The sequence below is a fragment of the Felis catus genome, assembly GCF_018350175.1.
Source record: "Felis catus isolate Fca126 chromosome B2 unlocalized genomic scaffold, F.catus_Fca126_mat1.0 chrB2_random_Un_scaffold_44, whole genome shotgun sequence".
In the NCBI taxonomy this organism is placed as follows: Eukaryota; Metazoa; Chordata; class Mammalia; order Carnivora; family Felidae; genus Felis; species Felis catus.
In genome coordinates, this window is record NW_025408505.1 from 42,676 (window position 1) to 70,338 (window position 27,663).

Below are 27,663 nucleotides of genomic sequence, written 5' to 3' on the forward strand. Positions count from 1 at the left end.
TATAAAAACACAATTCATTTTACCTTAGCCCTTCTTTCATGGCTTAGGTATTTCTCTGAAACTGTTTGAAACACACATGAAGAAAGATAGATATTCTATGGCTGCTAAAGAAGAAAGTATAGGGGCGCCTGGGTGGCTTGGTCGGTTAGGCGTCCGACTTCGGCTCAGGTCATGATCTCACGGTCCGTGGGTTCGAGCCCCGCGTCCGGCTCTGTGCTGACAGCTCAGAGCCTGGAGCCTGTTTCAGATTCTGTGTCTCCCTCTCTCTGACCCTCCCCTGTTCATGCTCTGTCTCTCTCTGTCTCAAAAATAAATAAACGTTAAAAAAATTAAAAAAAAAGAAGAAAGTATAATATTAACAGCATTAACATTAGAATAATTTATATTCTGAGCAAGAAAAATCATTAATGGCCAGTGAGCAGCCAGTGAGCAGTAGTTGCTGATAAAGCAGTTGAGACATGAGCCTGATGAGCTGGGGGAGAGCAGTGAAGTTTGCTGTTTGGTGTCCTTCCTGCAGTACCTCCAGGTGTCCTTCCAAGGTCCTTAGGGAACATCTTCCCTGTGCTTTGTCATTCCTTCATGTTTCTCCCTCCCAACATGGGATCCAAGGACTGGAATTCAGAGGAGATAAGCTTTCTGGCCATGTCATTCTGAGCCATTGCTGAGTCCAATGTCCTCTTCCTGCTCCTTTTTCACCTAGAGTTGTGTAGAGCTGGGGGCTGGGCTGGGCTTGAGGACTGGGAGGTGGGGGGAGTGTCCTTGCAGGTCCAGCCTTCCCTCCTCTAGGAAGTTCCTGGATTAAAGGCTAATAGATGGCAGGGCTCATGTCTTCCTTCATCTCTGTGTGCATGTGTGAAAATGAAGTGTCATAAATACAACTTGTGTAGCCCAGTTCCTGGCACTTAGTACAAGCGCAGTCAGATTTGTTTTCCTTCCCTCAGTCTTTTCATCAAACTCCCCTAATGTCTCTTAGGTCTTGAGGAGTCTCCCTCAAGCAGACTTGAGGGCAGGGATTGGCGGGGGCCATGGTGGATGGATCTGGAGGCTAATATAGGTCCTTATCTCATTAGTTTACTTTGCATTAAGTTGCATTTTGCCAACATTGACAAGTCTAAGTAGATATTGGAAGAAATGGACATTTGGGGATAAAAAATCAGATGTTTCAGATCTCTCCAGATGTCCTAGGTGTGCTTAGAGTTTTAGTATCTCAGACCAGACCTCTGAGCAGAAGCCAATCACTCTCGTGTATCAGTGGATCAGGCAGTCCTTGTTTCATGAAAACAAATATAGCAGATCATTCAGAACAATCAAGAGTGAACAGAGGATTAGAGAGTCTTTGCCAAGTATGTGGTTGTGGAATTCAGACAGATTTGGTTTCCTCACGTGCAGAATGAAGACAGTAATGACAACAACATGGCAGAAGTGTGACCAGGGAGGCTCTAGGCCAAGCTATTGTCTTAACACCAATCACTTAACATGTGAACACCTGAGAACTGGGAAGACTTAAGTGAGCAAACAAAGGTGTTTGATGTTGAATCTGATGATTCTATCCTGGGGATATTTCAGTGATGAACTAACTTATGTTTGGGGTAAGAAGAAAAGTGGGAAAGATGGTGGAGTTGTTGTATCCACCAAGGGGCTGACTTGTTTAGGTCAGCGTTTTAACAGTCTTCGTGTTTCTCAATGGACAGAAATGTTTGCCCAATTTAGATAAGGCTGAGTAGCCAATGGGCTGCTGCAGTGAGTCCTCTGCAAATGAGCTCAACAAAGTTTATTGAGTGTTTACTATGTGCTGGCCATGTAAGCAGGGCACACAGGGCCTCCCTTTGTGAATGTCACAGAAATGCCCCAGAAGAATGCTTGTCAGGGCTATTGTGGAAAGCAGGGTGTCATTAAACTCCAACAAGCGTGTGTATGGGGCATGTATGGGGATGAATGGTTGGCAAGGGTCCCTCTGAGGAAGGTCACTTTAGGTGAGACTGGAATGTTGAGGGGTTTGGGGGACAAGAGAACAAGCAGGATCAACCAGTGGCTTGCGAGAAGGCCTGAGGATGGCAAAGCTCCATGAACTGGAGGGAGTCACCCAAGCCAGTGAGGGAGCAACTGGGAGAGTGTGGAAAGAGGTCAGAGAGGAAGCCTGGGATTGGGGGTCACAGACAAGGGGTTGATAGGGGGATTCCTTGGACAGATGAGGCAGATCTGACACAAGCTGATTTGAAAGGATCATGAACTTGGAAGGAAAATGAACTTGAGGAGGTCAGGCTGGAGGTGAGTAGGGGACACTCATGGGAAAGCAGGAACACCCTTCTTGGGCCGGGGGGGTGGGGATGAGGGTGGTCAGGAGCCAGGTAATGGCCATGGATACGGATTTGAGAAAAGTCTTGAACATTCTGGTACATTGGAGGTAGACTGGGTGGGAAAATGGAGTGTATAGTGGAATGTGCCTCCAGTTTCTGGCAGAGATAACTGGGTTCACCCAGTTATCCTTTACTGAGATGGGAACCTGCAGGTAGGGAGGGGCTGGTGAGGAAGCCCCGGTACTCCCTGGTTTTCTTTTGGAGACCATAGAATCTGCCTTTTTTTGTGCACACTGTGGCCTGCCAGGGAGAGGGCTGAATTGTTGTAATGAAGCCATGTGTGAGAACAAAATACTAACAAGCGATAGGTCAATGTCCATTCATTTGGTCAAAGCCAGGGTCCTGGAGTTGATTCTGGAAGCTTCTGTTGCTCAGTCTTAACCTCTCTGCTGCCAAGTTGTGGGGAGCACCTTGGTGGTCTCCTGGTGAAAAAAACACATAGCAACTACACTGGGACTCCTCAATGGCTCTGGCCACATGTGATTCACAAAAAGACATGTAATCATCTGGGTAGTGAAGAGCCAGTACAGAGAGCCCCATGCACAGGGATAGGTATTAATCTTGGCTCTGCCACACATACTCTCTGCTTTTGGTCTAGAAGTTAGCCAAAGTGGAGAGTAGCAGTGCTTCAACAAAGGATTGCTGAATCTGGGCCTCTGTTTGTCTTCATGCAGGGTGGGTTTGTCCTGTATTTCTGGTTCTGGTCATTCTGTTTTATTCCTGATAATGGGGGTGCATATCCAGAAGATAGGGCAGAGTCTGCTGGGATTGTTTTTTGTAAGCTTTCACTTTCAAATGGTGCAGGAGTCAGAGAAGGGTGGACTCTCGAGTCTGGGAGTGCTTAGTGGGGGCCCAGGACCCTGTTTTGGCTCTGACCCCTGTAACCCGTTCAGGTTCTGCTTCCCCACTCACCTGGGAACCACCTGCCTCTCAGGCAAAAAGACCCTATGGCACCCAACATTGGATTTGGAAGCAGGGTTTGGGGCTCAGAGCAGCTAACTGCAAGTGCAATCTCCGAGAGCAGATCTGGGGTCTGCTGAGATCTCACACTACTGAGTTAGAGACATTCCAGAAGTCTCAGCTTTTTAAACAGATAAATTGGTTCTGATGATGCTTTCGGCCAATAAAAGGAAAGGTGGGAGCAGCTGGCTTTGAGGAAGTGGCTGAGATTGTGGTGAGGGTGTTGGTGCTGGGTCATAATGAGGCTCTGAGAAGACCCAGGACAAATACAGTGATGCCTGCACTTCATTCATTTATTGACATTTGTGTAGCACTACATCCCTGCATGTTGGGGTGAAATCCTGTTACTGTCCCCACTTGACATTGAGGAAACTGAGGCAGAACAGGTCAAGAAACTAGCCTAAGGTGGTTGCCTAGAGAGTGGCTGAATCTGGACACTAGAGAAGTCAGCAGTCACCTCCAGCATCTGTTCTTCTCAGTACTATTTGCTGCTGGACCCCCACTCCACCCAGCAGTAGGTGGTTTGAAGCCCTTTTTTGTCTGACCAGGACAAATTTTATCTTCTCTCTGCTCTCTCTCCTGGGATCCTCTTTTTTTTTTTTTTAAGTAGGCTTCACGTGTCGTGCCAACGTGGGGCTTGAACTCATGACTTGAGAAGAAGACCTGAGCTGGAATTAAGGGTCAGATATTTAACCGACTAAGCTACCCAGGCAGCCCCCTCCTGGATTCCTTTGTCTTGAGGCAGAAACTCCTCAGAGATATAGAGGATGAGGATCAACTTTTCATGGGGAATTGATGGAGCCCTCTGTTGGGAGTAAGGCCAGTTGCTTTGTCCTGAGCAGCCTTTGTCCTGGGGCCCCCAGCCCCATCAGCATAATGACTAGTAACAAAAACTCTTCTTGTTCTGGGGATTATTATCAGCCCTGAGCCCTTCTGTCTGTTCTGAGGCCCAGAGCTGTGGGCTGGCCCTCCTCGTCTCTGTAGGTGTTCTCCTGCCTCCTGCCCTGTGTCTCCCCAGCCCTGAGGAAATGGAGGATTGCTGCAGAGGCTCTTTGCTCTCCTGTCTCACCTCCCTGCTTCTCTTCTTCCAGTTGCCTGCTGGGGGGTCTGCAGGTAAGTGTGTCCCCATCCCCCTTCCTGCATCTCCCTTGGGTGGGCGAGAGCCTCTGGGAACCCTGCTGTGTCTCCATCAGGACAGATGGTTATTGGTGGAGCCCCTGGCTGTAGGAAAGGTCTGGTGATCCCCCAACTGCTAGTTGTAACTAAATATTAAAGAAGACGGTTTGCGAGGGCAATGGCAGACCTCCCAAGGCTTTGTGTTCTGTCTCATGGAGTTTGGATGCAGAGCTGAGGAAATTTTCAACAGAGCAGTGGAAGGAGGTGTTTTGGGTAGGAGTTTTGCTTTGACTGCTCTAAGGGAGGGTATACGCAAGGTGAGCAAACCTGGAACAAACAGGTAGTTATGGGGTGGGGAGGTGTCTGAATTCACATAGGGGCAATGAGATAGAAGAGGGGTTTCCAGCGTCAGAGAGGTTAGGAAAGTAGACTTAACTGAGTGAGGAACTTTGGAGACAGGAGTTTGGAGGGGGAAGAGGGGACTGCAGAGACTCCCAAGGTTCTCTTTGGCAGTTTGTTGTTTAGCAGTAGAAATATTGATAACTATGTGTTAGTTGCCTATTGTGAGTGTGTTGTCTCAGAAAGCTGACGCAGAAAGCTCAGGGGCATATAGCAACAACCATTTAATTAATCTGTGCATTAAAGCAGTTCGCCTCATCTGGGCTGTGTTTGGCTGATCCTTTTTTCTTTTTAAATTTTTTTTAACATTTATTTATTTTTGAGAGACAGAGAGAGGCAGAGCATGAGCAGGGGAGGGGGAGAGAGAGAGATACAGAATCTGAAGCAGCCTCCAGGCTCTGAGCTGTTTGTTAGCACAGAGCCCAACGCGGGACTTGAACTCACAAACTGCAAGACCATGACTGAGCTGAAGTCAGATGCGCAACCGACTGAGCCACCCTGGCGCCCCTGTGTTTGGCTAATCTTAACTGGGCTTACTCATACATCTTCGGTCATGTAGGGGAAATATGATTAAACACAAAATCTCTCAACTTGGAAATCCTTTTCAGAAAGATAGTAGGGAAAGGAAACATTTTTATCATTGCATTAGCATTAACCAGATTGTGTTGTGCATCACAGAGAATCTACCAAGGGATTGCAAAGACAGAAGAAATCTCACCCTTTTACATAGCCATGCAGACACAATGCATTACACACATGTTCTCTGGATAAACAGGTATTAACCCTCAAGTAAGTGGATGTGACAGCAATATTTGTCACAGTTCATTCCAAGTTTGCTTGGTAATTGGGGTGATTAACTCTTGGCTTCATCCAGAACCCCCCCCCCCAAGTTTCCTATCTTAATGACAGGAGATAGTGTTACACTGGAATCATGGTACCCACTGAGATTTGGGTCACAGGAATGGGGACAGAGGGGTGCTGTCCTTCTTGATGTTAACAGTTCAGAGAGAGGGCTCCCTGGTTCCAATCCCTGGAAACACTGATCTCTCTGTTTCTGTTGCTTTACCTCTTCTGGGATTTTCATGTGCATGGAATCATTCAACATAGCCTTTTGTGTCTGGCTACATAACATGATGGTGGTTAATAATTCTTGAAATTTTTAATGAGAATAACATTTTTATTACCAAGGAATATCCCCCAAAGAACATAGATTATGTGAAGCTCCAAAATGAACTATCTTCATTATGTGGGATAGGGACACCTTTTGTATGTAAGTTTGACTCGAGGGCCACAAACTACAAAAGAAATGTCTGGACCAGTAAAATACCTGTAAAATCTTTCATTTTCCCGGACAGGCCATGTTTAAATTAGGCTAATGGGCATAGTATAAAAATACCACAATAAAATATTAAATCTTCCCATTTATTACCAATATTTTAGGTAATAAAGTATATTATTGAAGGTTTTAGATGAGTTGTTTATTTAATAAAATAATAATTTAAGTAATGCAGATAGGTGCAGGGTGACTAGTTGAGCGTCCAATTCTCGATTTCGGCTCAGGTCATGATCTCACAGTTTGTGGGACTGAGCCCCTAGTCAGGGTCTGTGCTGACAGTTTGGAGCCCTGCACAGGATTCTCTCTCCCTCTTTCTGCCCTTTCCCCACCGGTGTTTACTCTTTTTCGTTCTCTCTTTCTCTCTCTCAAAATAAACATTAAAAAATAACAAATAACTGAATATGAAGAAAAAAGATACACTCCTAACAACAAATAATTGCAATAACAAATGGTTTCCCTGTTTCCAGTCCTTTCTCTTTGTAGCATGTGTGTGTGTGTGTGTGTGTGTGTGTGTGTGTGTGTCTGTGAGTGTGTGTTGGGTTGGGGCGTGGAGGGTTCCAAGACTATGCTCTTATACTACCTAATGTCTCCACAGTGACAGGCACAGTCACTCCTGTCCCCTTGTGCATTCTCAGTGGCCACACATCATCATTTATTCAGTGTCTCCAGCTGTTGAATAATTGAGCCAATTCCAATTTTTTGACTCGCATAATTGTAGTGAACGGTATATCTGTGCCATAAATCTCTCTTTCTTTAGGACTGATCCCTATAAGCACAATTCCTGGAATATAATTTATATACTTTCTTGAGGTATTGGTTACAGTTTCCAATAGTTACAGTCTCTCTTTTTTTTCAATATATGAAATTTATTGTCAAATTGGTTTCCATACAACACCCAGTGCTCATTCCAAAAGGTGCCCTCCTCAATACCCATCACCCACCCTCCCCTCCATCCCACCCCCCATCAACCCTCAGTTTGTTCTCAGTTTTTAAGAGTCTCTTATGCTTTGGCTCTCTTCCACTCTAACCTCTTTTTTTTTCCCTTCCCCTCCCCCATGGGTTTCTGTTAAGTTTCTCAGGATCCACATAAGAGTGAAACCATATGGTATCTGTCTTTCTCTGTATGGCTTATTTCAGTTCGCATAACACTCTCCAGTTCCATCCATGTTGCTACAAAGGGCCATATTTCATTCTTTCTCATTGCCACGTAGTATTCCATTGTACAGTCTCTTTATTAAGTTGGGGCCTTATTTGGGAAAGGAGGGACCCCAGAGACTGAGTGGATACCTGAAGAATTAGGAGGACAAGCCAAGATTGAGCACATGAGAGTACCTAGGAGTGACCCATAGAGCAGGGAAGAGCCCAAATCCCCCTCATATGGCCACCCTGACAGCATCCCTATCCTATGTCCTGGAGCACACCTCATCCAGGCCCCGTCCTGTGATGCACCCCAGCCACTTCTTCCCTCCTGTTCCATAACTCAGCTTCTAAGTAGAGCAGCTGGGCCCTGCTTTCAGGCTAGTGGGAGATGCAGCCTGGGCCACTGCTGTCTGTTTGCTGGCCCTTCGCCCTGGCTGGGCCTGTTCCTCTCAGGAAAGAACCTGTAAGTGCAGATCAGGTCATGAGTTATAGACCATCAGTAGGAAATGTAGTTGAATGTATTCATCCAGATGTAGTTTTATTGGCAACAGCAAGAACCACTTGAACTTCTGTGAGCAAGGGAGACCTTTACAAATCACATTAAGTGCTCATGGAAGCTGCAGGATAGATAGAGCCTCAGCCAGGGGTTTTGGCACTGGGTATACCCCTCAACACCCCTCAGGCTCCTCCGGCAGTGACCCCCTGCACCTGCTAGCCCCAACCTTGGTATCCCTCAAGTTCAATTTTTGTGAGAGAGGGGGCTGTGCTTCCTGTTTAAGATACCATGTGAGAAGAAGGGGGGTTTCCTCTCCTCCCATAAAGTCAATTCAGGGAGAGTCCACTTTATCTGAAGCAGTAAGAGAGGCCATGGGCAGCAACCTATGTCTTCTCTGCCGCAAGATGGGGCTCCCCAGACAGAGGAGATAGATCCTCAAAAGGAGGAAACTTGGGGCTCTCCCTGAAGGAAGAGAGAGAAACACCATTGAATGGGGAGCAGGTAAGAGAGGAGAGTCGTGAGGGCTAAGGGGGAAAGGCTGCCATGAGCTGGGTTACTGCCATATTGGTCAGGGGCACAGGCTCTGTGGTGGTTTGTTGGAAGTGGCCAAGCTTCATCCTACTGATGTTTCCATCAAAACCCAAATTCACCTCCAGAAAATATTTTCAATACTAAGCACCAAAAGACACTGGGATCCTAGCATCCAATGAGGCCCAAGATGCTGTGCACCACTGATTGCACAGAAGGGGTGGGGAAGGCAGGTGCCATGGGGGGCTGAGGGCAGCTTGCTTTGGCTGCTTTGGAGGGAAAGAGCTCCTTCAGTGAGCATTACAAAATTTGGCCCAAGGAGGAGCTGACAGTTCAGGGAACTCCAGAGCACAGATCTCAACACTTGGGACTATGTCCAGAGACACAAGCTGTGGGTGATGTCCAGTCCTAGGGCTGGCCTGGGTGTGATGGGTGAACAACAGTGCTGTGGGAGCCCAATTGAGGGACACTCCACCCACACTGGAGGTGATAAAAGGCTTTCTGGAGGGACAGTTGAGTCAGAGGGAGCAGGGCGAACCAGGCAGAGGGGACAGAGAATGCAGAGGTTGAGTCCATGGCAGCAGTGGGCTCACAGTGGAGTAACATGTACAGGTACAGCTAAGGATTACTGAGTGCCTTTTTGGGACATGAATCATGTCACTAAGTCACCATAACAATTCCATGAGGAAGGTAGAAATGCTGTCCCTGTTTGACTAATGAGGGAACTCTGCCCCACAGAGAGGCGGAGGCAGGATTCGAATTCGGTGCTTGTCACCCCTGTGGGGCCTACCTGACAAGAAGGCTGCAATCAGATGCTGCAGACGAGACATCTCAGCCCTGAAGCTACATGAACCTTTGTTCCTGGTGCCCAGGGAGAACCCTCCTCTTTCTCAGATAAAGGCTGGCTGCCATTCCTGGCCAACAAGCCAAGCCCCAGTCATAAGGGCAGGCAACACTGCCCCCTCAGTTCAGTGAGGTCTTCAGGCCTAGAGATTCGATATGGAAGATTTGCAGACCTCTGGGTTCCTGGGTGGAGCAGTGTGGATGGAGCACAAGTTCCAAAGGCAGAGAGACAGCAGTTCTAGCCCCTGCTCAGCCTCTTTGTAGTTGAGTGACCCCAGGGGTTCCTATGAGCCTCACGACCCCATCTCTGAAATGGAGAAAGAACTGATGTTGCTAAGTGGGTTGTCAGACGAATCACTTGAGAAATGATTTGTACGATTCTTGCCTGGTGCCTGGAGCACATGAAGAGCCAAGTGGAAAGGCAATCATGTTGGTGACCATTTATCCACATATGTGTTTTTCCTCTTGTTGATTTTGGTATCATCCTTAAGAAACAGATGCCAAAATAAGGTCAGGAAGACTTGTTCTTATGCTTTCTTCTCAGAGTTTTAGTTTTATCTCTTAAATTTAGGTCTTTGATCACTGTGGGTTCATTTTCTATATTATGTTAGGTGAACGTCCACCTTCATTCAGTCATTCATAATTTTATGTGTCTGTGTAAGAAGGGACATCTTCTAGTCAGCATATTACTTTAAGTGTTACTTGCATAGCATTTTCAATAGATCCCAAAGAAACTAGAGCGTAAAAGCGAATAAGTAGTCGTTAAAGCAACTGGCGAAGACTGTGAACTAAGTCCTGAAGGAGATTAATTTGGATCCTCTGTTGAAGTGGAGCCGTGTCCTTGTCAAGAGCAGCCAAACACCGCCCTCTCGTGGTCACAAGAGACATTGCCGGAATACTGCTAGGCTGTCTGATCTTTCTGCAAAGGAAGCCCCATGCAAAATTAAGACATCCTCACAGGATTCCAGGTAGATCAGAAACACTTCTGTAAAATTCAGTGTTTTGGGGAGGGTGCCTTTCAGGAAATCTATGAAAAAATAAGTCTCTCCCCAAGTGCATTATTTCGAGAAATATTCATTGAAGAGTTGAGTCAGGCACTGGGTTCCAGGACAGAAAAAAGAGACAGGGTGGCTGTCTCCCAAGACGCACAGAGTGTGGGGTGGGAAAGTGTTGGGAAGAACCGGTCTATGTCACAGCTCTATATGTCTGGTTTAAAGAAAACAGTATATCAAAAACAAACCATACTTATGGACTCGTTTGATTATATTAACAACAAAAGATTTTAGAAAATTTGAAAACAATCACTCCATATGTCTGCATACTCTCATCCAAGTTAGATGACATCATTCTATATTCCCAGTTACCTTTTCACTTATTAGGAGTGCATGATATGCCATATAGAAACCTAAATAACCCTACAAAAATGCCCTTAGAACTAGTAAATGAATTCAGCAAAGTTTAAGAACAGATATTCAATATATAAAAATGTGTTGAATTTCTATACATGAATAACAAACTAGCAGAGAGAGAAATCAAGAAAATAATTTGCAGTCTCTCAAAAAGAATAAAATACTTAGGAATAAATTTAAACCAGAAGATGAAAGACCTGTATACCGAAAACCATAACTCATTGGTGAACGAATTACAAGAAACAGAAATAAGTGGAAAGACGTTCCATGATAATGGATCCCAAGAGTTAGTATTGTCAAAATGCCCACAGTGCTTAAAGCAGTGTGCACATTCAGTGCAATCCCTATCAAAATTTAAGAACATGTCCAAAAATAGAATGTGAAAAGAATATTCCTTAAATGTGAATAGAACCACAAATGGCCCCGAATAGCCAAAGCCATCTTGAGAAGGAAGAACAAAGCTGGAGGCATCATGTTTTCTGCTTTCAAACTCTATCACAAAGCTATAGTAATCAAAACAGTATGGCATTGGTATAAAAGTAGACACCTAGATCAATGGAACAGAAACAGAAATCCCAAAAAGAAACCCACACATATGTAGCCAGTTAATTTACAACAAGAGCCAAGGATGTAACATGGGCAAAAAGCAGTCTCCTCAATAGGTGGTGTTGGAAACACTGGGCAGCCACAAGCAAAGGAATGCAACCGGACACCTATCTAACACCATACACAAAAACTAAGTCAAGATGTATTCCAGACTTAAACATAAGAGCTAAAACTATAAAACTCCTGGGTGAAACTGGGGGCAGAACGTTTTTGATCTCCGTCTTGACACTGAGTTTTTGGATTTGACACCAGAAGTAAAAGCTACAAAGTAAAAACAAACAAGTGGGACTACATCAAACCAAAAAGCTTCTGCACAACAAAGGAAATCATCAGCAGAATGAAAAGGCAACATACTGAATGGGAGAAAACATCTGCAAGCTACATATCTGGTGAGGGGTTAATATCCAAAATATATAAAGAACTCATACAACTCAATAACACAAAAGCAAATAGCAATTACAAAATGTGCAGTGTTCTGAATAGATATTTTTCCAAAGGAGATATACAGATGGCCAAGAAATACAGGAAGAGATGTTCAAGATCACTCATCGTTAGAGAAATGCAAATCAAAACGCAAAGAGATATCACCTATCAACTGTCAGAATGGCTGTAATAAAAAAGACAAGAAATAACAAGGATTGGCAAAAATGGGGAGGAAAGGGCAACAATGTGCTCTGTTGGTGTGATTGTAAATTGGTGCAGTGACTATGGAAAACAATATAAAGGTTTCTCAAAAAACTCAAATAGAGCAACCATTATCACCCAGCAATTCCCCTCCTAGGTATTAATCAAAGGAAATGAAATTACTAAACTCATAAAGATACCTGCACACCTGTATTATTGCCACATTATTTTTAATAGCCAGGAGGGCATTATGCTAAGGGAAATAAATCAGAAAGAGAAAGACATATACCAAATTATCTCACGTATATGTGGAATCTGAAACAAAAAACAAGAAAAAAAAATACCACCCCCTCAACATAATAACCCAAACTCACAAATACAGAGAAGATATAGACGATTGCCAAGGTGAGGGGCAAGAAGTAGGCAAAGTAGGTAAAAGGGGTCAAAAGATATAAACTAATAATAATACTATTTTTTATGGTTTTAAATTTACATCCAATTTAGTTAGCATATAGCGCAACAGTGATTTCAGAAGTAGATTCCTTAATGTCCCTTTCCCATTTAGCCCATCTCGCCTCCCACAGCCCCTCCAGCAACCCTCTGTTTGATCTCTATATTTGTCTCTTATGTTTTGTCCCTCGCCCTGTTTTTCTATTATTTTTTGCTTTTCTTCCCTTATGTTCATCTTTTTTTTTTCTCTTAAAGTCCTCATATGAGTGAAGTCATATGATTTTTGTCTTTCTCTGACTAATTTCACTTAGCATAATACCCTCCAGTTCCATCCACGGAGTTGCAAGTGGCAAGATTTCATTCTTTTTTCATTGCCAAGTAATACTCCATTGTATATATATATACCACTTCTTTACCCATTCTTCCATTGATGGAAATTTGGGCTCTTCCGTATTTTGGCTATTGTTCATAGTGCTTCTATAAACATTGGGGTGCATGTGCCCCTTCAAAACAGCACACCTGTATCCCTTGGATAAATGCCTAGTAGTGCAATTGCTGCGTCGTCGGGTAGTTCTATTTTTAGTTTAGTTTTGGTTTAAAAAATTTTTTTTAATGTTTATTTATTTCTGAGACAGAGCATGAGCAGGGGAGGGGCAGAGAGAGAGTGGGAGAGACAGAATCAGAAGCAGGCTGCAGGCTCAGAGCTGTCTGCACAGAGCCCGACACAGGGTTCAAACTCACGAACTGCGAGATCATGACCTGAGCCGAAGTCGGTCGCTCAATGGACTGAGCCACCCAGGCGCCCCTATTTTTAGTTTTTTGAGGAACCTCCAAGCTGGTTAGTAGCTGCACCAGCTTGCATTGCTACCAACAATGCAAAAGAGATCCTCTTTCTCTGCATCCTCGCCAACATCTCTTGTTGCCTGAGTTGTTAATGTGAGCCATTCTGACAGGTGTCAGGTGGTATCTCATGGTGGTTTTGATTTGTATTTCCCTGATGATGAGTGACGTTGAGCAGTTTTTCATGCATCGGTTGGCCATCTGGATGTCTTCTTTGGAGAAGTGTCTATTCATGTCTTTTGCCCATTTCTTCACTGGATTATTTGTTTTTTGGGTGTTGAGTTTGATAAGTTTTTTGTAGATTTTAAATACTAACCCTTTATCTGATATGTCATTTGCAAATATCTTTTCCCATTCTGTCGGTTGCCTTTTAGTTTTGCTGATTGTTTCCTTTGCTGTGCAGAAGCTTTTATTTTGAAGAGGTCCCACTAGTTCATTTTTGCTTTTGTTTCCCTTGCCTTTGGAGGTGTGTTGGGTAAGAAGTTGCTGCGGCCAAGATCAAAGAGGTTTTTGCCTGCTTTCTCCTCGAGGATTTTGATGGCTTCCTGTCTTACATTGAGGTCTTTCATCCATTTTGAGTTTATTTTTGTGTATGGTGTAAGAAAGTGGTCCAGGTTCATTCTTCTGCATGTCGCTGTCCAGTTTCCCCAGCACCACTTGGTGAAGAGACTGTCTTTATTCCATGGGATATTCTTTCCTGCTTTGTCAAAGATTAGTTGGCCATATGTTTGTGGGTGCATTTCTGGGTTCTCTATTTTGTTCCATTGATCTGGGTGTCTGTTCTTGTGCCAGAACCATATTGTCTTGATGCTTACAGCTTTGTAACAGCTTGAAGTCTGGGATTGTGATGCCTCGTGCTTTGGTTTTCTTTTTCAAGATTACTTTGGCTATTTGGGGTCTTTTCTGGTTCCATACAAATTTTAGGATTATTTGTTCTAGCTCTGTGAAGAATGCTGGTGTTCCTTTGATAGGGATTGCATTGAATATGTAGATTGCTTTGGGTGGTATCGACATTTTAACAATATTTGTTCTTCCTATCCAGGAGCATGGAATTTTTTTCCATTTTTTTTTTTTTTGTGTCTTCTTCAATTTCTTTCATAAGCTTTCTATAGTTTGGGGCATAAATGTTTACAATTGTTAGGTCTTCTTGGTGGATAGACCCCTTGATTATGATATAATGCCCTTCTCCATCTCTTGATACAGACTTTATTTTAAAGTCTAGATTGTCTGATTAAGTATGGCTACTCTGGCTTTCTTTTGTTGACCATTAGCCTGATAGATGGTTCTCCATCCCCTTATTTTCAATCTGAAGGTGTCTTTATGTCGAAAGTGGGTCTCTTGTAAATAGCATATCAATGGATCTTGTTTTCTTAACCATTCTGTTACCCCATATCTTTTGTTTGGAGCATTGAGTCCATTGGCGTTTAGAGTGAATACTGAAAGTTATGAATTTATTGCCATTATGATGCTTGTAGAGTTGGAGTTTCTGGTGGTGTTCTCTTGTCCTTTCTAATCTTTGTTGCTTTTGTATTTATACACACACACACACACACACGCACGCGCGCACACACACACACACACACACATATATATATATATATATATATATAAAATTTTTTTTCATCTTTTCTCCCCTCAAAATTTCTTGCAGGGCTGGTTGAGTGGTCACAAACTCCTCTAGTTTTTGTTTGTCTGAGAAACTTTTTATCTCTCCTTGTATTTTGAATGACAGCCTTGCTGGATAAAGAATTCTCGGCTGCATATTTTTCTGATTCAGCACACTGAATATGTCCTGCCATTCCTTTCTGGCCTCCCAAGTTTCTGTGGATAGATCTGCGGCAAACCTGATCTGTCTTCCCTTGTAGGTTAGGAACTTTTTTCCCCTTTCTGCTTTCATGATTCTCTCCTTGCCTGAGTGAGAGGGACTCAGGATCGCCAAAGAAACTTGACCCCCTTCTTCATTCCAGAGAGATGCCTGATATTCCACTGCCTCTAGGGCACAGGTTGCTAAGTGGATACAGCTCCAGAGCAATGGGCTTAGTCAGGCCCTGGGTGGTAGGTAGTTGAGACACTCTAATGTCTATGACACCCTTGTTTCCTAAGACTGTCCCTTCTCCCTACCCTCCCAAGCTCTCCTGTCTCCCTGAAGGAGAGTCCAAAGACCTTTTCCCTCAGGGGTGCTGGTTGTTAGGGGAGATACTCCATGGCAACAGGTCTTAGAGAGGCTTGAGGCCAGAGCTCTCACAACTCTTAGGAGCCCAGACAGAGGCAGTGCCCTCCTTCCTGGTCCCCATGTTAAATATTGATGCTGCCCTATTCCCCTGGGCTGGAGCCTAGTGTCTTCCACCCCTACTTGGCAATGGTTATCAAGGGTGGAAACTGCCTGGAGTTGAGGCTGTGGTCACACTGTAACTTAGAGGCCTCCCCACCCCCAACCTGAAGTCAGGGTTTTAGGCTCACGTGCAGGCTGGAGGAGTCTCACAGTCGTAGCCATCAAACAGACACTCTGCAGAGTCACACTGTGGGTGGCACTGCCCATCCCGGAAGAGAAGCCAACACCGGGAGAGGGAAGGGCAGCCCTTCCAGGGGTCCGGGACCCCCAGGGAGCAGTCTCCCCCATCCCAATTTCCTCCAGGGCCGCTGCAGCCAGCATCACAGGCCCCATCTCCACCTCTGCCCTCACATCCCTTTGCTCCAGGCCTCTGACACCGGGGCCCTGGAGAGCTGGGAGGGCAGGAGCATCGGAAGGCTGGGGACCCCAGCCCAGGGATCTCTGAGCAACTGCCATTGTGTAGGAATGGAGAAGGAGGGCCACAGCCATGAGGAGCAGGTGGGGTCAGACAGTCAGGGCCCCCGTAGCCATTGAGGCAGGCACAGCGGGGTGGGAAGCCAGGCTTGGGGGAGGGCAGACACAGGCCACCGTGGTGGCAGTGGTGGTGGCCACAGGAGGGGGCTCTGTGGTTACAGGTGGGGCCGTCAAAACCCTGTGGAGAGGAGAGAGATGTTGGGGAAGGCCCTTGTATTATTCTTCCCACTCCCCCCAAGCAAACTCTTGGGTTAAGATAACACAGATGGCCCTAGAATCTCATATCTGGAAGGGGCCTCAGAGAACATCAGGTTTATATCAAGTCATTTTATAGATGTTGAAACCATGGCCCATGGTTTTTTCACATAATGACATATTACACAGTGAAAACGGATGAACCACCGCTGTGTGCAACAACCTGGAAGACTAAACACTTAATAGAGTGGTATTAAATGAATATTATCTTAATCCTTGGACATAGGGTGATAAACTGTCTTTCTCTGGAAGCGGAAGAGGCTAGAGGAAGACATAAGTACATGTGAGTCATCGTTACTGTTGTAATTCTTAGGTTAGGTTCCTGGGTATTATGTTGTAAGAATAATAAAAAGAAGGCGGTGCACAAACCAATGATGATAGTGTATCATGAGCAAAGGCTTATGATTAACCTGATTTCATGCATCTGAGGTCCACGCGCGCGCACACACATACACACGCACACGTAAAAGAACTTACCCAAGGTCGCCCAGCTTGACTCTGGGGCCTTACCTTGGGCAGTGCCAATGATTTCTGAAAATCCATTCATGCTAACACCTGATCCTGCCTGCCCCCCTGAACTGCTTCTGAGAGCCACTCATCGCCATTCACGTGGGCTTGTTCTCATCAATAATTCCCACTCCAGTGCTCCCTAGACTCCCCTCTAGGATCCCACTCAGGCATTCTCACCTGGCACCAGTGTTGGGGGAAACAGAGAAGACTGCTTTGTGGTTACTTACCTGGAGGCAGTGGCAGGTGAAACCCAGGGGTGGTCCTGCTGTTGTCTCACAAGACCCTCCGTTGGAGCAGGGCTGGCTCTGGCAAGGGTCTGTCTCCACTTCACACCACTGGCCTGTGGTGGGTGGAGTTAGATGTCATATGCTACTTCAGTTATTGCCCCCTTCTTAGCTCATTACTGGGAATTGACCCAGTACTACCTGCACAGGAAGGGATCCTGGGGCATATTCCCTGGGGTGGGGAGGCAGGGGGATGGACATGATGACTAGGCTGCCTTGTGGGTGGGGGTTGTCAACTCAGCTGTGCCACAGAGATGCCTACACACACCCTCCCAGCCCTCACCCGTGTATCCAGGCAGCCATTGACAGTACAAATCATTGGCCAGAGAGTGGCAGGCTGCAGTGCCTGGGGGGTGGCAGGGCTGGTCCAGACACTCATCTACGTCCCCTTCACAGCGCAACCCCACAAACCCTGGAGGGCAGGTGCAGTAGAATCCTCCAGGTTTGTGGGTGCAGGTCCCATGGTTGTGACAGGGCTGGGATTGACAAGCGTTGGATTCCTTTGAGCAGTTCTGTCCATTATAGCCTGGGGCACACTGCCAGCAAGGAGGGCCAGACAGGGAACCAATAATCCAGCCCATCTCAACAGTACAGGGGAGCCAGCTCAAGACCGTCTGCCCAATCCCTTCCCTACCTTCCAGTTCAGAGTATCACTCAACTGATCATCCATCACAGCCCTGCGTAGCTTCACCTTTGTATCTCAACTCCATGCTATACCCTTGTTCAATAGTGGGCAATTTAACCGCTCCAGCAGTCCCAAACCATCTTATGATACAATGCTATTAAACATAGTTCTGTTTTTGGTAAGACCTCCCTCCCTCAATCACACGCCTGACAGCCAGGCTCTGCCATGCTTTCTTAATTAATTTGTAAGTGTTTATTGAATGCCTGCTTCATGCCAGGCACTGTTGTAGGCACTAGGAATATGAAGAAAATTAGAACTCATCCCTGCTTCCATGACGTTCTCAGTAAACCAGAGAGACAGCTAGCATTTATTGCATGATTTCTATACATAAGCTCATAAAACCCTCCCAACAAACTTGTATGTGAATTATCTCATTTGATTCTCACTTTACAGAAAAGGCAAATGATTCCTGGAAAGACTGCATGACTCGGCTAGCAGGTGGAAGAGCTGGGATTCAGTGCAAGTCTGTGACTTCATAACCAGTACCCTTAGCCATTTTCCAATTGTTTACCTTTCTGCTAGTGAGAGAAGGGTCATCGATGAGGTCTGTACCATGTGCTGAGTTCTTGCAAGAGGAAGGAGAGCATGTAAGAATGCAGTACCAGGCTTCAGAAAGGTGGAGCAAAAGGGAATTACAGAGAGCGTGAGGAGTGGCTGGAGGGCTGGGAGAAGCGGGTGAGGGGGTATCTTGGACATATCGGAGGGAAGGAGTCTCAGGAAAGGGGAGGTAAAGCTGAGTGTTGGGTGAAGGGGTGTTTGCTACTAATTAGTACACTGCTTTTGTGTGTTTGAAAATGGTCATAATAAAAAGTTAAAGAATAAAATTAAAAAGTTAAAGAGGATGGTTGGGGGATTTGCATCACACCTTTTATCCAAAGTCAGCCTTCTGAGTACAGGCATCAGGCTGCTTGGGCTTGAATCCCAGCTTTGCCTCTTCTGCTCAGTGATCTGAACCACCAGGGAGAGGCCCAAACCCAGTCTGGAGAGAAGTTAGGGATATTTCCCTGAGGAAGGCACCTCTTGAGCACCGTCCAGTGGAAGTGGGTGGGGAAGGACACTGGAGAGCCAGTATAAGGGGTGTGTAGGGAAGCCAACAGCAGCTGGAGCAGAGAGTAGGAGGGCGGGGATGTGGGGACATGAGACCTAAGAAGCAGGCAAGGCTGGGTCACGCTGGCCTTAGATTTCACTATCAAAGAGCCACAACGGGGCGCCTGGGTGGCTCAGTCAGTTGGGCGTCCGACTTAGGGTCAGGTCATGATCTCGCGGTCTGTGAGTTCGAGCCCCATGTCGGGCTCTGTGCTGACAGCTCAGAGCCTGGAGCCTGCTTTGGATTCTGTGTCTCCCTTGCTCTCTGCCCCTCCCCCGCTCATGCTCTGTCTCTGTCAAAAATAAACATTAAAAAAATTTTTTTTTTTTTTAAAAAGAGGTGGGCAGCCACTGAAGGATTTTAAGCAGGGGAGTGACAGGTCAGCTTAACGTTTTCAACAGAGCACCCTGGTAGTGGAGTAAAGGTTGAGCCTATAGGTGGACAAGGGGGGAGGCAGGGACAATAGGAGGAGGGTGGAAGGCAGCAAAGGCCTAGACTGAGGCAGTGGGACAAAGGGTGAAGGAGGAAGGACAGAACTGAGAAAGATTTAGGAGGCAAAATGGCATGACTTGGTGGTTGGTTGGGTATGTGGGTAAAGGAAAGGGAAATGAATACATCACTACACGCCCCCACAACTGCTTTTCCCACATCCACCCACGCTTGTCTCCCCTACTGCTCTCCTCTAGACCGGCTTACCTGGCAGAGATACCCAGTGGGCTGGGCCATGCACGTGGCCCCATGTTGGCAGGGCCTGGACTCACATGGGTTCACCCTGTCCTGACATACGCTGCCTTGGAATCCAGGGGGGCAGTGGCAGAAATAGGAGGAGCCACTGTCGATGCAGAGACCTCCATTCTGGCACAGGGAAGAAACTTCTGTGCCTGAGAAGAAGGGCAAACAGGGATAGACAAAGCTAAGTTAGGTTCTCAGGGGCCCCAGACACAGAGCAGAGAGGCTCATGGGGATCACTGACATTCCTGGGGTAGGTGGAGGACACTTGGAGCCTGAGGAGTCAATAAATTCTGGTGTTCAAGAGATTAAGACATCAAGATCCCCCTCCTGCCTGTTCTGCCAGAATGGAGAGAGATAACTCTTGTTAAACTTATTAGAGCATTGTAAGCAACTGTATTCTTGGCTTAAAACAAGTCTCAAGGAAGAAAGAACTCAGTGGAAACTTTAGGTGCCTAAGTCTGTCCCCTGAATTGGCATCCTGTGATGTTCTCTCACTGTGATTCCCATCTGCTAACCCCACAGTAGTCTCTTTCCTGATTTCTGCTCATATTAAACCTCATTGGAATGAGGGGGGGTATTCTTTCACAAGGGGTTTGGCATAACATGAAAATGATTGGGAGCAGCAGTTGAGTGAAGTTGGGTTAAGTGTGATCCATTCTAGCTGAGTTATGATGATAGTGACAGAGTTGAGTTGCTTCACATGGAGTTATGTCTCAGTGGTTGTGATAAACTGGAGTCTTGTTGTCTGGGTTGGTTGGTGTTGCTTGAGTTGCTTTGAGCATGGTGATAGGAGGGCTGAGCTATAGAATCAGCAGTAGTGGTTGGTCTGTGTTACTTTGACTCTTAGTTGGTTGTTTTGGTCAAAGGTTGTATGTGGATGCCCTTAGGGATCGGGTAGAGAGGGACACCCGTTCTCTCTTCATCTGTTCCCCAGTTGGTCCTTGGGTTAGTACCTTGGCTCAAAGCGGCCTTCTGGCAGGAGGACAGTGGAAGGTTGCAGAGAGGCCCGGTCCATCCCTGGAGGCACAGGCACTGGAAGGAGGGCCCAGTCTGGAGGCAGTGGGAATTGTGTGGACAGGGCTTCTGGGCACAGATGTCCACCAGAGTCTGAGGTTTAGGAGACAGCATGGGGCAAGACTGAGTGTCATGTGTTCAGGCCCAGAGATGGTCTTCTGCCAGCTGCTCAAAATCCTTACCTGTCAAGCTCTCTCCTGAATGGTCTGGGGCCAGGTGATAGCCTCCCTCCCCCACCCCCACATCCCAGAACAGTTCCTGGGATCAGAAATCCTTTCCTTACTTCTACTCCATGCAAACCTCAAGCTAGAGCTCAACTCCCAGATTCCACACCCCCTTTCATGTGGTTACCTTCCCAAGCTCCCTGCTCTTCTAGTCCCTGAGACCCTCCCACTAGAGCCCATCAGCCACTGCCCTCCTCAGCACACTTGGCTCAGCACCCCTCACCTTGCAGCTGTCTCCTGTGTAGCCAGGGGGGCAGAGGCAGTGGGGACCCTGAGGACCATCTTGGCAGGTTGCCCTGTTCCTACAGGGGCTGGACAGGACAGAGGCAAGGCATGGTGGGAGGCAAGGCATGGTGGGAGGCAATCCCGGCAACCAAAGAGGAGGGAGTGTGTGACGCGGTGATGAGATAGGAAACCAGAAAGGGAGTCATAGTGAAAGGATGTGGGATGTGGATTCAAGGCAGCCTGGAGCCCCAGAGGAGATGGACAGGAAGGGTGGGAAGGCTGAGGGGCCCCTTCCCTTCCTCTAGGGGTCTTTTCTCACTTGTCTGCACAGCTAGGACGGGTCCTTCCCTCACAGCAAGGCACCTGCTGGGACCCGAGGGGCAGCAAGGAAGTACCTTTGGGGGCCATTCTCTGTGCCCAGATGGCAGGCTCACTGGGCTGGGCTAATGAGCCTGGAGGTCCTCAAGGTCAAATGAAACAAATGGGCATCTGCTTGGAGGTGAGTCATGCCCCTTGTTCTACCCCAGCAGGCTTCTGTGCCAGGGAGACCAGGAGTCCCCAAGGGGGGGTATTTGAAGGGCATTTGGGTAGCCTGTTGGTCACATATTTGTCCTGTGTCTTTGGGCTTGTCCTGGTATCCACAGTCTCACCCTGAACTGAAGCTGGATCAGCCTCTAGACCTCGGCTGCCTCCCACTTCTTGCCTGGGGATTCTGCTTCTGAAGTTCCTTGGTATCTATGACCTTGTCCCTTGGATGACTGCATGGTTTTCTCAGCTTTTTTCCTTGGATGCTGCTCAGTTTAGGAAGGCTGTTTGGTGTAGTGGTTAAATCTACTGAAGCCCTGGGTTTGAATCCCGGCCATGCCACTTACTGGCTGGACAACTCACTTAATCTCTCTGTGTCTGTTTCTTGTAAAATGGATACAGTAACAATACTGACCTTAGAGGGTTCTTGCCACGATGACAAAATGCATGTAAGATGTTCAGGTGGTACTTGGCATAAAGTAAGCTATTATTTTTTTGGTTTCATTCAGCTTCCTGATATCGGGTTGGTGACTATACCCCTGGGGAGACCTGTCTCCTTTAAAAGTAACTTGGAGGTAGGTGCAGCCTTGTGGCACTTTTTTTTCCTATTGTACCAAATTCAAGCATACAGGCCCTTTGGGGTTTTAAGGATTTACTCAATCTCTACAGGGGAGAGTTTCTGTGATTAGGAGGAACATTCTGAGTTGGCATGAGCCGAGGCTGCTGTTGTTCTGCTCTTCCTTGATGGGCCTCTGTGCACAGTGGACCAGGCTGCGCACTTTACAATGACTATGAAGTGAATGCTCTCCTGTCACCCCCAGAGTTGAGCAGTGTACAACCTCAGTACCATCTGTGGCTGCCCTTCTCCTAGAGGCCATGGGTTTCCCAGAGTGTTCATCTTGGGTGGGGAGATGAGAAAGAGGTATTCTTTGATAGCTGATCCCAACTGGCCTGGGGCTATCTATGTTCTGGAGGGGTCATGCCTAGTGGGTTCAGGATTAGTCCCCTGTGTCCTCTACTCAGGGCCCCATCCATCTAGTACCTGGTGGGCAGAGGCAGTGGAAGGTGGCAAGCAGGTCCAGGCAGGTGCTGCCTAGATGGCAGGGCTGGGACAGGCACTCATTGTGATCAGCCTCGCAGCGGGAGCCCGTGTAGCCAGGGGGACAGAGGCAGTCAAAGGAGCCAGGGGTGTTGAGGCAAGAGCCGCCGTGTTCACAGGGACTGGGGCCTTGCTGGGCTAGGAGGAGAGGAGTCAGAAGTTCACAGGGGCCCAGGGCAGAAGGGCAAGGAGGCCAGACTGCCAGGGAAGGCACGAGGGCCTGCTTGTGGCAGAATGAACACAGCGGAGAAAGGGCTGGTGTCTTTAACACAGACGAGGACTAAGTGGGGCCCGGAGGGCTAAGCACTGGTGAGAAGACCGTGTAGGGAAGAATTGCCAAATCTGGACCAAATTGGGAAAAAAGAGATGATTGTATTTTTAATTTGAAAAACAATTTGCAGAGGCTGTTTGGGACTCAGAGAGGATCTGATGTGGGGATGCCTTACCCATCTGACACTCGTCCAGGTCCTGGTGGCAGGTGGGCCCCGAGTAGCCAGGCTGACACAGGCAGAGTGGAGAGCCTGTCAGGGGATTGGTGCTGCACTGGGCTTCCCCGTGGCATGGCTGGTTCAGGCACATGTCCTCCATGTGGCACAGGAGTCCTGGAGGGCAGGATGGGCCGCTTGAGGATCCCAGCTGCCCCCCTTATGCTTCTGTCACTTGCCATCCTCACGGCCACCTCCCCGAGCCCTCTGTCACACCTGTGCGGCCAGGTGGGCAAAGGCAGGAGAAGGAGCCCACACGATCGATGCAGGTGGATCCCGGGGCACAGGTGGCAGCAACACAGTCGTCTAGGTTCTCTTCACAGCCTGTGCCTCCCCAGCTGCTCACACACACACAATGGAAGCTGCCAGCTGAGTTCTGGCAGGTACCCCCATTTTGGCAGCGAGGGGGACCCTGAGCCTCACATTCATCCACATCTTCGGAGCAATCCCAGCCTGTGGGGGATGGGATGGGAAGGGGACAAAGGCTGGAGTTGGGAGCCCTGTGAGGAGGGGAGGCTAGGGGCTGATCATATGGACCACGGGGGCCATGGACTTGGCTTAAACGACTCACCTGTCCAGGCCTCTGGGCAGAGGCACGTGTAGGTGCTCAGCCCATCCGGGCAAGTGCCCCCGTTCTGACACTGGTGCCCAGCACAGTCATCTGGATTCACCTCACAGCTCGGGCCTCTGAAACCTGACAGGGTCATGGGATTAGCGAAGGGAAGGGGCCTCCCTGCCCCGGGAGAGGGGTGGCAGACGTGAGGACGCACCTTGGGGGCAGAGGCAGAGGTGGAGGGTGGAGTCTCTCCCTGGAACCAGCTGACAGGTGCCCCCATTGGGACAGCCCGTAGTGGGGCAGGGTCCTGGCTGGAGCTCACAGCGTGGACCCTCCTGCCCAGTGGGGCAGTGACACCAGAAAGATCCCAAGGTGTTATGGCAGGAAGTGCCTTTGGGGCAGGGCCCTGGGTCCAGGAAACACTCATTGATATCATGTTCGCAGGCATGACCCTCGAAGCCAGGTGGGCAGCGGCACTGGATCTGGGGGTACGTGGCCAGACACACCCCTCCATTGACGCAGGGATTGGCTGAGCAGAAGTCCCGAAGCTGGCACTGCTCACCTGAGGCAGAGGACAGAGGGCGCTGTTCAATCCCCGCCCCCTCTCTGCTGGGAGAATCCAGCTCTCACTCTGGATTATCTGTGTCTGATTTTCATGTTGCCTTCTCTTTGTTCCCATACGCTTTTTGCCCTGCTCCACTACCCCTTGCCTCAGTTTGGGCATTCTGGAAAACGGGAGCTGTCGTTGTTGGTGGGAGTACTGCAGGCTGGCCCTGCGGAGCAGACCTGAGACACAGTGTCCTTCCAAATTTGGTGGCCTTTCCTTGGTGGGGAGGAGAAAAGCAGCTGGCCTCCAGACTCGGCACCTTGCTGTGCCACCACCGCTGTGTGCCCTCAGGTGTGTCTGGCCTCCCTTGTCTGGATTTCCTAATCTTTAGGTGGGTACAGTGTTGCAGATAATGATAAGGAGACAGACGTCTCATGTGTTCCCCCCAGTGGCAACGGCGGTGGTGGCGGCTGGCACTGGGCTAAGTGACCACCTCCTGAACATCACTCCCTTTCCTCCTCTCGACAACGTTATGACGTGTGGACATCAGCTGGCAACTGAGGATGCAGAGAGCTTAACTACCTGATGCAAGGGCGTGCGTCTCATCGGTGGCAGAGCTGGCACTGGACACGTGGGCCGCTGCTCTGAAGCACAAGGCCTGGCAAGTTGCCATTGACAGTCCTCCTTGTTGTCACACCACGAGAGGCTGGTCTCCCACCCCCAAATCCTCAGAATTACCCAGGCACTCAAACTATCTCCATGCCTGGGCCCACCCCAGACCCACTAAAGCAGCCTTTCTGGGACGTGGGCACCAGTATGTTGCAGGCTTTGCAGGTGATTGCTGTGCCTTGCCACGTTTGAGAAGCCTTGCTCTTCTAGTCCACCCCTCACAGATCACTTTCCTCCCCGTGTGGTCTTCACTGCCCTGTCCAGTCCCCTCCCTCCTGGTAGATCAGAGGAGCCTTCCTCTCCAGGGGCTTTCACCTCTGTCCCATACCCCTGACTGCTTCCCCGGGCTAGGACGCCCTGCCCACCAGGGGTCCCACACCCTCATCCCCGGGTTGCACCCCTCTTCCTTGCCTTGATACCCGTTCCTCTCTCTGGGTCAGATCCCTTCCACCCCCATTACACCTCCCACCACCACCGTCTTTCCAGGTGCTGTTATGGGCTCCTACTTGGAAGAATAAAGGCCAGATGCCCATTATGCAGAATCTAGGAGGTTCCCCTCTCCCTGCCTTGTGCTAGGCATTAACCCTCTAGCTACTGGGTCGAGGGGCCAGGCTGGGGCACTAAGGGGGCTATGGCAGTAGCCATTTACTAACGGGTTGGAAAACACTTCAACGTTTTAACCGTTGGTACAGCCATGCTGGTGAATGTGTCTTGGGTCAATGGTCAGCAAGAGGGCTTGTTGATTGTCACAGCCTCTGTCCTCAAAGGGGCTGGCTGTTTTGCAGACTCCAGTTCCATCTTTCCCACCCCACTTCCCAGTCCAGTGTTCCTGCCTGTCCCGTCCTCCCCACCACTGCAGTGCTCACCTGTCCATCCAGGCAGACAGGAACATCGTGGGCGGCCTGAGGCCTGGATATGGCAGCGGCCCATTTTGGAACAGAAGGAAGAACAGGGGTCCTTGAGTTGGGCCTGGCACCTCTGGCCAGTGAAGCCAGAGGGGCAGGTGCAGGAGAAGCTGGGGGCCAAGGGAGAGGGAAGGCTGGGGGAGCCTGGGAGGGCGGGGAGCAGAGCTTGGCAGCTGCCCCCATTCTGGCAGAGCTGGGCATCCTGGCAGGGGTCAGGAAACTGGCATGTCTCACCCAGGAAGCCAGGGGCACACCTGAGCAGGGGAGGAGAGTGGAAACTTAAGTCACTGGGTCCTCTTTGCCTTCTCTCCCACCTCCCTTCCTTTGCCTTCATTTGTTTCCCTTTAGTGCCTTTACCTCCTCCCTTTCTCCTTCCTTCCCAGTCCCTCCTCCTCCCCAGCTCTCCCTCCCCATTTCTGGTTTCCCACTCCAAGGAGACACACTCACTGGCAGCTCCCTTGTCCCTGAGATAGGCTCAGGCAGGTGCCTCCATTGGCACAGGGTTCTGGGAAGTCCCCACACCGAAGCACTAGGGATGGAGATGAGGAAGGCATGGGAGTGGGGAGCGCTGTGCTCCCAGATTTCTCTGGGTGCTTTGCTGCCTGCAGCAGCCCCACATGTGCTCTCAGCCACCACCACTTCTGCAGTTGCCTGATCCTTAAGGGAGTGGTGCTCTTGCCCTCGCTTCGCCCCGCCCCCATCCCAGGCCTGGGGATCCTCTGAGCTCCTAATCCCCACCCCCTTTCCTGTTTATTAGCCAGCCTTCCAAGTCAGCCTCAGGCTCCATCCCTTGGAATGGAGACAACAGGGCTCAGGAGGGGGGCCCAGGGGACTCCTGGAAGGTGAATGGCTGAGACATTGAAGGGATTTCCTCCCGGAAGGGCCCAGCATTGAGCCATCCGGGGGGTGGGGACAGCTGGACCGGGAAAGGGACTTGGTCAGCCCTTGACCTTCCCATGTCTCCATCTCCTGCTTTTTTCTCATCGCCTTCCCTAGCAGGTGGCCAGTCTTTTTCCCTCTTTACCTCCTAAATGTGATTGCAAGAGCCTGCTGTCCGCCAGCACTAAGGCCAACTGGGTTCTCCCTGAGGCGGGCACCCTCCCACCCATTCCCCAGACAGTCACCGCCCCTGGCACAGGCCCCAAAGCCTTGGTTTGTGCAGCTGCAGCAGCAGAGTCTTCTCTCCCTGCATTTGGGGGGTGATGGTGGTGAGATTCTCTTCCACCCGGTGTCCTCTCAAAGCATGGGGCTTGGCCCTCCGCCCCCAACCCATCAACACCCTCTTAAGGAAGATGGGTCCCGTCACCTCTCTACCCCATGCCTCACCTCTGGTCTTGACGACTGAGTGACACAGCAGCAGCAGCAGCAGTGAAGGGGGCTGCATTCCAGAGCACCGCCCCACACCCAGATCCTCTGCCTCCTCAGGCAAGGACCCTCAGAGCCCTCACCGAGGCAGGAGCCACCTCCTCTGCTCCCACGGCCCCTTCCTCCTCCTCTGCCCACTGCAAGCCTCACGTCTGAGCTGTTTCCTGAGTCACACAATGTCCTGGACACCCTAGTGATGGGAGGGGGAGGAGTGGAACAACATTGAGGGGGATGAGGGAGGGGCCTTCTGTCCCTGACAACCCCTGGGGAGAGGGGGAGTGGGATGGTGTGGCAGGTGAACAGGACAGGAGCACCGGGCTGGGGGGGGGGGCGGTTCTGGGTTCAGTCCCAGCCTTTCTGTTGTTGTGTGGTCTCCCCTTTCTAGAGATGAGAATGACAAGGTGGCTTACCCTTGTCCTGGGGGGGTCAGGGCCTGGAACAGAGGTGTGGGGTGCTGAGGCATCTTCTATTCCAGGTTAGTATCCGTGCTTCTTGGTCAATCTGCAACTTTCTATAAGTCGAAACCACTAACCTTGGCAGAGGGAATGCAGGGCACTCCTAGCCATTACCTTGGCCCTTGCTGGGA

The 27,663-nt window shown here is 48.9% G+C and overlaps 2 protein-coding genes and 1 long non-coding RNA gene across 9 annotated transcripts in view; 2 read left to right on the forward strand and 1 right to left on the reverse strand.

The window, feature by feature from the left end:
* Positions 1–3,439: 3,439 nt before the first annotated feature.
* The window catches only part of LOC123383581 (butyrophilin-like protein 1), a 55,222-nt gene continuing 30,998 nt past the window's right edge, over positions 3,440–27,663 (forward strand). Inside the window, exon 1 of the mRNA XM_045051504.1 lies at positions 3,440–4,430. Coding sequence (XP_044907439.1) covers positions 4,346–4,430 — 85 coding nt within the window. The 5' untranslated portion in view covers positions 3,440–4,345. The remainder of the gene's footprint in view (positions 4,431–27,663) is intronic.
* LOC105260569 (neurogenic locus notch homolog protein 4-like) lies at positions 7,828–27,244 on the reverse strand. Of its 7 annotated transcripts, none has more exons than XM_045051497.1 (12): positions 27,039–27,240; positions 26,160–26,241; positions 25,674–25,966; positions 23,806–24,153; positions 23,607–23,729; positions 23,252–23,488; positions 22,997–23,152; positions 22,494–22,688; positions 19,428–19,612; positions 17,243–17,495; positions 16,903–17,015; positions 7,828–8,266 (listed from the first exon to the last, which is right to left on the reverse strand). In XM_045051497.1, the coding sequence occupies exons 1-12, from the start codon at positions 27,094–27,096 to the stop codon at positions 8,240–8,242; spliced, it is 2,070 nt and encodes a 689-aa protein (XP_044907432.1). In that variant the 5' UTR covers positions 27,097–27,240; the 3' UTR covers positions 7,828–8,239. The 7 variants fall into 7 exon arrangements, with proteins under 7 accessions (XP_044907432.1, XP_044907436.1, XP_044907434.1 ...); XM_045051498.1 differs by lacking the exon at positions 7,828–8,266 and adding an exon at positions 9,934–10,094; XM_045051495.1 differs by lacking the exon at positions 7,828–8,266 and adding an exon at positions 14,905–16,088 and having other exon boundaries at positions 27,039–27,241.
* Positions 21,696–24,952, forward strand: LOC123383583. Its single transcript, XR_006593429.1, has 3 exons — positions 21,696–22,026; positions 24,307–24,489; positions 24,588–24,952. It is a non-coding gene; the product is annotated as an uncharacterized LOC123383583 (long non-coding RNA).

Bases quoted from the DNA above. Each gene is read 5' to 3' on its own strand.
- LOC105260569 (XM_045051495.1), bottom strand. From the start codon at position 27,096: ATGCAGCCCCCTTCACTGCTGCTGCTGCTGCTGTGTCACTCAGTCGTC. The intron at 26,242-27,038 runs GTGAGGCATGGG...CTCCATCCCTAG, and splicing joins CTCAGTCGTCAAGACCAGAG to TGCTTCGGTGTGGGGACTTC. The intron at 17,016-17,242 runs GTGAGGGCTGGG...CACCCACCACAG, and splicing joins ATGGCTGCCTGGATACACGG to GCCAGTGGTGTGAAGTGGAG.